The 9,932-nt window shown below is 38.4% G+C and overlaps 1 protein-coding gene across 1 annotated transcript; it reads left to right on the top strand.

Moving 5' to 3' along the window:
• The first annotated feature begins 4,564 nt into the window (after nt 1-4,564).
• On the top strand, nt 4,565-6,876 carry LOC126796119 (pentatricopeptide repeat-containing protein At1g09900). Its single transcript, XM_050522883.1, has one exon. It carries the CDS (start codon nt 4,783-4,785, stop codon nt 6,589-6,591), a length of 1,809 nt encoding a protein of 602 aa, XP_050378840.1. The 5' UTR covers nt 4,565-4,782; the 3' UTR covers nt 6,592-6,876.
• The last annotated feature ends 3,056 nt before the right edge of the window (nt 6,877-9,932 follow it).

The raw sequence follows: 9,932 nt of genomic DNA, 5'->3' as shown, positions 1-9,932 counted from the left end.
GGAATAGGGGCAACATTGGGGCTATGTTGTGTCGATGGGGGTTTGGTCGTTGGCTCATTTATGTGGATGACGGCGGTGCTCACATGTGAAAGTTGGCTTTAATGGTGGATCTTTGATTTGGGGACTTGGACCTCATAGTGTGCTTGAAGGTTGGGGTTGCCCTTGGTTGCGGCGCCTTCTTGATAGTAGGGCTGATGTGGTTTCGTCATTGCTATGGTGGTCATGAAGTTTGGGTGGTCGGCTTGACCGAGTCTTAGGCGGCAAAGGGTGGTCATGGGCCTGCCTTACCCTTTTGGGCCTTGATACTGCTTGTTGGCCTAGTATGGCCTAGTGTCTTGGTATGGGCTCTCCTATTGGTCTCTTCCATAATAAGTTTGTTATTTTTTTCGAGTTGTTTATTATTTTTATTTAATATATATGTTGCGCATTTTGTGTATAGGGCGAGTCGGGCTGCGTGTTCGTGTGCGCACTCAGTGTACCTTGTCTACTCTAGGTAAGCAGCGAGTTCTTTATTTTGTCAAATGGTCGTTGCCGCCTAGTGACATGGTGAAATTAAGTGTCGTCAGATTTATTTTCCAACGGCAACATAGTTGGAGAACTGTTTTATTAGACATTAGGATATGTAATTGTTGTTTCATTGTTGATTAAGTTACGTATCTAGTGATCTGTCCACCATGTCATTGATGGTTGAAAGCAAATACAGTCGTCATTAGTGTAATACTTTTTGTTAGTTGGTGCTTTGTGGGTAATTGTTTGTAGGGATCTTTAATATTATGTCAGGTTTTTGTAATAACGAGTTTAGGCTTCATGTCTCACTTTTGTATTTAACTGTTTCATTAATAAAGACTTGAGGGCAGCCGCACTCAGCCCTTACATAATTGTTTTTTTAATAAAGGGCTAGTATGGCTGCCCTCTAGCCTTCATTAATGAAACTGTCGAATATATGTTTGATATAAAGCCTAAATCCTTTATTACAAAGACTTGAAAAAGAGTAATACTCAATTGGAGATTTTATTTGTTTTGAAACAACGGTGACATAATTGAGAACACAGTAGATATGTATCCCTAGAAACGATGAAGCATCGCGAACATATCCTAATGTCCAATAAAGCAGCTCTCCAACCATGTTGCCACCAAAAAATAAATTCGGCTACACTTAGTCTCACCTTGCTACTAGGCGGCAGCGACCATTTGACAAATCAATTAACTTGTCACCTACCTAGAGCAAACAAGTCACATTGAGTGAACACTCAGACACAAAGTTTGACTATCCCTACATAACTAATACATGGATTTATTAGACAAAATAAATAAACAATCTGGTTAGAGCCCACGAAGTGAGCTGAACCCTTATTACCATGGACGTAAAGTCTTTTATCAATCAAAAGAGGAAGAATAACATGAACACAGAACGCTCTCACGATCTTAACACATATGAATGATGCAAACCTACTATTGAAGGATAGGACGTAAAGTCTTTTATCAATCAAAAAAGGAAGAATAACATGAACACAGAACGCTCTCACGATCTTAACACATATGAATGATGCAAACCTACTATTGAAGGATATGCATGCTTATCATGTTACTAGTTCAATGGATCACCCGGTGTCCCGGTCCTTGGCCTTCGTTCCTCGATGTCTTTGTACCACTTACCTTATGGTTCCCCCCACACTACAAAAAATATCAACAAAAAAGAAGAGTTTGTAGAAGGTATATAATATATTTACAAAGCCACATTTGTAGAAGGTTTTGTGGGTGTTAGGCAAAGGCCACATGGGTAAAGGCCACAAAGAAGCCACATATGAATGTGGCTTTTGTTGATATTTTTTGTAGTGCCACCATTAAAGTAGGTGGTAACCAATTAACATTTCAAATCCAAACAGGAAAAGAAGAGATTAATACCGGTTGGGATCACAAAGACCATTGAAGGCCTCCACATCAACCTAGCAGATACTTCTTCCAAATGATGAGATGTGAAAAAGAAAGAGAATTGTGGGTAGCAAGATGATCAAATCTTAGAAGTATGAACGATGAAGCCTAGGATAGGCTTTGATAATGGTTGCCTCTAATTTTTTTCCCTTCTAAATCTGTAGTATACTACTTAACGTTGATTATTTTCCTCTTTGGTTAAGTGCGAAAATTACTACGGAGATAGTTGTATAACCGAAATTGCATCAAAACCACACTTAGTGCAAGTTTCGATGTGTGTTGTTATTATTATTTTCCTTTGGTTTCGGTTTTAATAAATAGAAGACTGAATCCTTTGTACGTTAGATTTTTGCTAGTACTCTAAATAACCAGAGTGAAGACGCCTCCAAGACATCGAAAAATTGCTTGGTCATGACTCATGAAGGCATGAAGCCACATTTACCGAGCCGTGTAGAAAATCACTTTGGCCGACGGGTCCAGGCCTTTAAACTGCGACTGCACCCAGGAAACTTACCTCGTGGCCAAGTAGCCTCGATACTCGGGACACGTGTTGACGCTACAAAGGCATCTACCGAAATCATATACAGCCCAATTAAAAAGCTTCATTTACGCCTTCGAATAGATGCGAGACACGTATCCACATCCCAAATCTGGGTTCATCGTCAGAAGCAAAAGATGAATAGAAAGGTCCAAAAGAGGAGCACAGATGAGACTCTGTCGGGAACACGTGTCACAATTCCGGTGTCTCAATTTGGTTTTCACGAAGGGGACCTTTCTCCCAACTTGTAATCTTTTTCTTGAAGAGTAGCAACTTCACTTGTATATTTACCATTGCCAATATTCTGCATTGCATCTTCAGCCTCTACAATTAGGTTAATAATAAGGTTTATATGCTTTACAAAGTTTGAATGGGAGTGATATATAAATCTCAAACATGGAGAAGCACGTATATAATCAGATTACAAATATCATCGATGAGGCACGTACACGTTATTTCTTTTTTAAATTATATTTTATGAGAACAAACTTCCTACCCAAGTAGATTATAGTTCAATGAAAATATTTTCACATTTGAGATTTGGAATGATTTACTCTATTTCCCTCTAAAATCTGTATATGAATTACACTAAACCCAAGAAATGAATCACTGTTTTTTTTCATTCCCTGGTGCTTATTTTACGCAAACCGATCAATGCCTAATCCCTTATAAAGCTAATAGTAATCCATAATATCAAAGGCAAAGCTCAATTACTAATCCCTTGTTTACAACTTACTAAACTTAGAATACCATGTATTTCACGCAAGTACAATGAGAGAATCTCAATACGAACTCAAGTGGATCAAAACAACTTTTATGCACTTTTTTTATGGGATCTTTTATATTTATTTTAATAGATTTCATATTTGAATATATTCCTGAATATTTGATCATTTATCATTCATATTTGTTAAATTTTATATTGTCAAGCCCCGTATAAGGCTTTCGTCAGGGTATGTTTACTAAACATGAATGAAATTGAGGAAGAATGAGATTGAGAGAGAATGATTCTCTGAGTCTCTGATTTCTCTGTTTACTTAATATGTGGAATGAAAAATGAAGTATAAATCATAACTCTTTTAATTACAATAATATCCTATTATATATATTTTTTAAAGTTATAGGGCCTTGACATGAACCATTTGAAATTTTAATAATGTTGTAAACGTAAAATATGAAATAAATCTGATTCAAGGGTGAGTCAAATTCAATACCAACCTCTCACTCCGGAATGAAAAAAGAAGAAAGAATCATGATCTAACATTGAACCCCACATATATTTGATTCCCTCATAGTTTAGTAAACAACATTTAAACGCGGAATGAGAATGACTTCCAATTGATTCCCACCCAAGTAAACTTGTCCTCAGTTCCGTGTTCACTCTAGGTTTATCAACTGGTTACCTAGGCTGCACGGAATCGGATAAGGGTAAGTGGAAGCGAAACGTTTGGAAACGCGGAAGCGTGTTTTTCAAAAATTTTAAGAAGCGGGTACGTTTTGGAAACGTCGAAATAAAAAAAATTATAAATATATATAAATTATACAAAAAAATAAATATAATAACAAATTTTTAGTTTAAGTAACTCAAAATCTCAAATAAAAAAACATAAAAAAACCTTTATTTTTTGGAAACTCGTGTTTCCAATTCGGAAACTCGCGTTTCCACCACGTTTCCAATTCAGAAACTCGCGTTTCCACCGCGTTTCCAAAACTCATTTTTCTAGAAATACGTTTCCGGGCGTTTATGGCACGTTTCCGAGCGTTTCCAGGCGTTTCCGAGCGTTTTCAGACGTTTCCGGAGTGGTTCCGCTTCGGAAGCGGGAAACGTGGGTGTATGCATGTTTCTGTGCTTCCTAGCTGGTTACTCACATTTCCCTCTCATCCAACACTTCTGTAACATCTCCCTTTTTATTTAACAGACTAAAAAGTAAAAACGAGTCGACCTGAATAGAACCTGTGTTAGGTCAATGGGCAGAGTTTGAGTGTACGTATATGGGCTACGGTATTCACTCTGGGCCCACTTCAAATACGTCCGTAGTTGCAATATTCAAGTCTTTGCTGAAGCGAGAAGAAGACATAAATTCGGATAAGCAAAACGGCGGCACATTTCTACCCACGACACCGCCTCTTCAGTCTTTGAAGCCTCAACTCTGTTACCAAACTAGCTTAAACATCTGCTTTGTCCGAGAAACACACCACTCAGGTCTGCAATTTCTGCTCTTGGTTTCAAATCACTGCTATTTTTTCATTGTAAGCATGGAGTTCTGAGTATTGGGTTCTTAGTTCTGTTATACACAAGTAGGTTAAAAGTTATGGATTTGATAGTACCCACAAGGCAAACCCCTGATGGGTTTTGCTCATTTCACAAACTTCATAGTGGTTTTGGGGGCAGGATTAGTAATAAGCTGAGTAACACTCCAAGTTCTTCAAGGGTCTTTGTGGGCTGCAAAGGGCGTGTTCTTGTTATGTCTGATAGCATTCGGTGTAGGGCACATGATGGTTATAGGCGAAAGCGAGTAGTGGCTGTGTCTAAAGTTGAACAGCTTAGTTCCAATGGTAGGTTGAAGAATGTTGAGAAGACCCCAAATAGGAGTATCAATGGAGCGGATTCTTCTAATGGTTTCGAGGAATTTGAGAGTAACAATCAGCTCCGTAAGCTGGTGAGAAATGGTGAGTTGGAGGAGGGGTTTAGGTTTCTTGAGAGCATGGTGTACCGGGGTGATATACCGGATATCATTGCTTGCACGAGTTTAATCCGTGGGTTTTGTAAGAGTGGGAAGACAAGGAAGGCGACGCGGGTTATGAACATTCTAGAGGATTCAGGTGCTATTCCTGATGTAATAACATACAATGTTTTGATTAGTGGGTACTGCAGGGCGGGGGAGATTGATAATGCCTTGAGGGTTTTGGACAGGATGAGTGTTTCCCCAGATGTTGTGACGTATAATACAATTCTGCGTACGTTGTGTGATAGTGGGAAATTGAAGCAAGCTATGGAAGTTCTTGATCGGCAGTTGCAAAGGGAGTGTTATCCTGATGTGATTACTTATACCATACTGATTGAAGCAACTTGCAAGGAAAGTGGGGTTGAGCAGGCAATGAAGCTTCTGGATGAGATGAAGAGCAAAGGATGTAAGCCTGATGTTGTCACATATAATGTTCTTATCAATGGGATTTGCAAGGAAGGCAGGCTGGATGACGCAATCCAATTCTTGAATGATATGCCGTCCTCTGATTGCCAGCCAAATGTTATTACTCACAATATCATTTTGCGTAGCATGTGTAGTACTGGGAGGTGGATGGATGCCGAAAGACTATTAGCTGAAATGGTTGGAAAAGGTTGTTCTCCTAGTGTTGTTACTTTCAATATTTTGATAAACTTCTTGTGCCGAAAGGGTTTGTTGGGTCGAGCAATTGACATTTTGGAGAAGATGCCTAAACATGGTTGTACTCCAAATTCCTTGAGTTATAACCCATTGCTTCATGGATTTTGCAAGGAGAAAAAGATGGACAGGGCCATTGAATATTTGGATATAATGGTTTCTAGGGGCTGTTACCCTGACATTGTCACCTACAATACTTTGCTCACAGCATTATGCAAAGATGGAAAGGTTGATGTTGCAGTAGAGATACTTAATCAATTAAGTAGCAAGGGTTGTTCTCCTGTTCTAATTACATACAATACAGTGATTGATGGGCTCTCAAAGGTTGGGAAAACAGAGCGGGCCATAGGGCTATTGGCTGAGATGCGTCAAAAAGGTCTAAAGCCTGATATAATCACTTACTCTTCACTTGTAGGAGGGTTTAGTAGAGAAGGAAAGGTTGATGAAGCAATCAAGTTTGTCCGTGATTTGGAAGGGATGGGTGTCAGGCCAAATGCTATCACTTTCAACTGCATCATGCTTGGGCTTTGCAAGGCAAGACAAACTTCTCGGGCAATTGATTTCCTTGCATATATGGTATCAAAAGGATGTAAACCTACTGAAGCAACATACACCATTCTCATTGAAGGCATAGCTTATGAAGGCCTAGCAGAAGAGGCTTTGGAGTTGCTCAATGAGCTGTGCCATAGAGGGGTGGTGAAGAGAAGTTCAGCTGAACAAGTGGCAGTGAAGATGTAGCCTGGTGGCTATTCTTTTGCTCTGGTACGGTAGGTCAGTGTTGATTTTGCCTTTGGATTTCATCAGCCTCGTTTCAAAGAAAATGATTTTCCTGAGTTCAACATATGTTTTTGTCTACTTACCCATTTTCTTTGTCATGAGGATTAAAATCCAGAATCAATTTTGTTAGTTACACCATGTAACCTTGGCCTCACTTTGTTGGATCTGTCTCTTTATAGTGGTGATTACATGGTAGTCTCTGCTGTAGTGCTCATAATATAATATATACTTTTCATCAGTATTTTAGCTTCCAATGGGGGGGGGGGGGGGGGGTACTTATCTCTAAATGTCAACTGGTGTTATGCACGTCGTTCCATAAATTATGTTCGTGTTTTAAGTCACATAATTCTAAGCATGCTACTCATAGAGAGCGGGCGAGAGTACTTACTAGATTCATAGATACTCGTCAGCAGTATCCGCTATCCTTCCTTCATTCAGTTTATTGTTATTTTGATGACATCTCACTGTTTTTGTTTGTTTTATTACCACAGAACATAGTTAAAGCTAAAGAACAATTCAGCCAGCTTGTCTAGCATAACTCAGAGATATTCCATGTTGCTTAAATTGGTCATGCCAATGACATTCTTATATGTGGACTGATTGTTCTGTTTAATCAACTCTTTAGTGTCTTCTTCCTTGTTCATACTTTGTATGAAATGTCACATTGAGTTTGCAAGTCCACCAGTCCTTTACCAAATTTTCATGAACTTCTAATGTTTATTAGTCAAAAAAGCTATTTTACCACTGTTGAAAAAAAAAATCTGATTCGAATATGATAACATTTTCCCTTGAATCAGGGTTGGCTAAGTACAACCGATTTAGGTTACGTTTGGGACTCTGCCATAGTTTCTTGGCTCGATGATTCTTCATGTCTGCTCATCTCTGGTACAAAATTAGAACCCGTCTTTTGCTTTTAGGCTATTGAAGTTAGGTGTACGGTGTACCTCTTACTCAGTGATTATTATCAATTATATCCGTATATGACAGATACAGGTACCTCAGCTAAACTGCTTATGTTATATGGTCATTAGCATGGACCTCAATGGAGGTGGCGGGTGAGTTTTCTATGTTCAGGAAAATATGCATTCGTCTTTACTAAAATGCTAGTGTTGCCTCACTTGCCTGAATGGGTTAACTGAGCAAAGTAAGATGTTTTTTTTTTCTGGAAATATCTGTACTTGCCCAACGGGATTAGCTGGTGTGAGTCTCGCACATTCTTGAAACAAAATCTACACCAAGCAAGGAACAAGAGGACCAGTCCACTGGATAAGAAGCAATGTAGTTTATGTTTATCACTCAAGTAATCTCAAAGGCACTAATAATTTGTACTTGGATATTCTCTCAATAAACATCCAAAACTCTTCGATCATGAGCCCCATCAAGTAATATGAACCCTCCACATGAACTTCCTCGCTTAAACTCAAAATCCCACTTCAACTTCTATAATTCATGTTCTTCACTACAAGCATTTAGTCTAGTTTAAGGTTTCTTTCCATCCAAAGCGGGTTGTTTGCTTCCACATTTGGCAATCCTTTTGTGTAAAAGCAGAAACACGTGTCAATTTTCTTCTTCAATTTGACAAAAGGGAAGAATTCTTGGAAATAATCTCTAATGACAGTCAAAATCTCAAGCAATCAATTACTAATACTGTAATACAATAGTAGTTAATGTCCAGATTTTAAACGAAATTGATCGATCAATCGGCATACTCTCAATTAATCTTAATAAAATCAGTATGGATCACATGTTGAAAACGTTTCCTTGTTTTTTTCCTTGAAGCATGACTTGGTGGTCCACATGATCTCGTGACGCGATCATGTTCCTTTATTTTGGACGATCGATTTATTTTGGAAAATAATTGATAGAATCATATAAATTCATATAGCCAAAACCATAGGTTGTTCTGACCCTCCCATCCCATCACAATTCATTCCAACTTTTAGTGCTTATAATTCGATCTTCCTCACTCTCTTCTATAGCTGCCACACACAAAGATTATCCTTAAGAAAACAAACGGAAGAGAGAACAGAGACCCTACTACAGCTTCTATCACTAAGGAAGAAGCCAGAAACAACTACCTGTGCTGGATAGAGTTCTACTCATGGACCAAGTTCCATCCCCTAAAAACACAAACCAGGGGTTGTTTTCTTGTTGGGGACGTCTGAAGTTGAAGCTTCCATGGACAAGCAGATTAAGACGATACACCAGAACAAGCAGGCAGAGAGGTATTGGAAATCCGGAGGCCGGGTTCAGGTATGATCCTCTGAGCTATGCACAAAACTTCGACGATGGTTGGGACGAAATGGATGAAGACTCTTCTAAACGTGGGTTTTCGGCTAGATATGCTGCCCCTTCTTTTAAATCATCTGGAAACAACTAAGACTAGATCATGATTCAATGAGGCTACAGCAGAGCAGGTTGGTTGATATATAGATTTATTTTCCACTGATATTCAGTATTTGTATGGGAACTTCTTAATTTTACTTGGGAGTTTTTTTCATCAACAGTCCCTCAACTCTGGTGTACCTACCAATGTGATACCTCAACTCTTAATCGTACCAATGTGATACCCAGACTCTAGTATTGCTATCATTGAAGTACTTCCGTTAGTTTTTTTTAACTTTTCCGTTATCTTGGTGACGTGGCAGGTACGTGAGGCCCACAAAGAGGGTTAAAAGACAAAATTAACCTCATCTGAGAGGAGCAATGTTTTTCCCGCCCTTTACCTTGAGAAAGACACCCAACAATTCCAATTTTGGCGCCAATTTTCACTCCCTACTCCTTAATTTGTGTCTAATATCTAAACTAAAGAACTACCGCCAACCAGTCGACCACAATCTGATAAAACGTAGATCAATCTCATTTTCTATTTTTACCCTAGCACTTGTTAAACTAACAGAATAAATATATAAATTTATATGGAACATCTCATTTCCACAATCTCATAAGAATATAGAAACACATAACTTAACGAAATTCAACTACATGTACCATTAGTTCTTACAAGAAAAAATCATGGCAGATCAACATAAAAGGTGGCAACTAATGGTACTTAAACATGTATTTGAATTTCGTTAAGTTATGTGTTTTTATATTCTTATGAGATTGTGGAAATGAGATGTTCCATATAAATTTATATATTTATTCTGTTAGTTTAACAAGTGCTAGGGTAAAAATAGAAAATGAGATTGATCTAGGTTTTATCAGATTGTGGTCGACTGGTTGGCGGTAGTTCTTTAGTTTAGATAAGAGACACAAATTAAGGAGTAGAGAGGGAAAATTGACGCCAAAATTGGAATTTT

The sequence above is a fragment of the Argentina anserina genome, chromosome 5 (genome assembly GCF_933775445.1).
Source record: "Argentina anserina chromosome 5, drPotAnse1.1, whole genome shotgun sequence".
Taxonomy (NCBI): Eukaryota; Viridiplantae; Streptophyta; class Magnoliopsida; order Rosales; family Rosaceae; genus Argentina; species Argentina anserina.
The sequence above is the reverse complement of the archived record's forward strand: the minus strand, read 5'-3'. Positions and strand labels throughout refer to the sequence as shown.

Bases quoted from the DNA above. Each gene is read 5' to 3' on its own strand.
- LOC126796119 (XM_050522883.1), top strand. From the start codon at position 4,783: ATGGATTTGATAGTACCCACAAGGCAAACCCCTGATGGGTTTTGCTCA.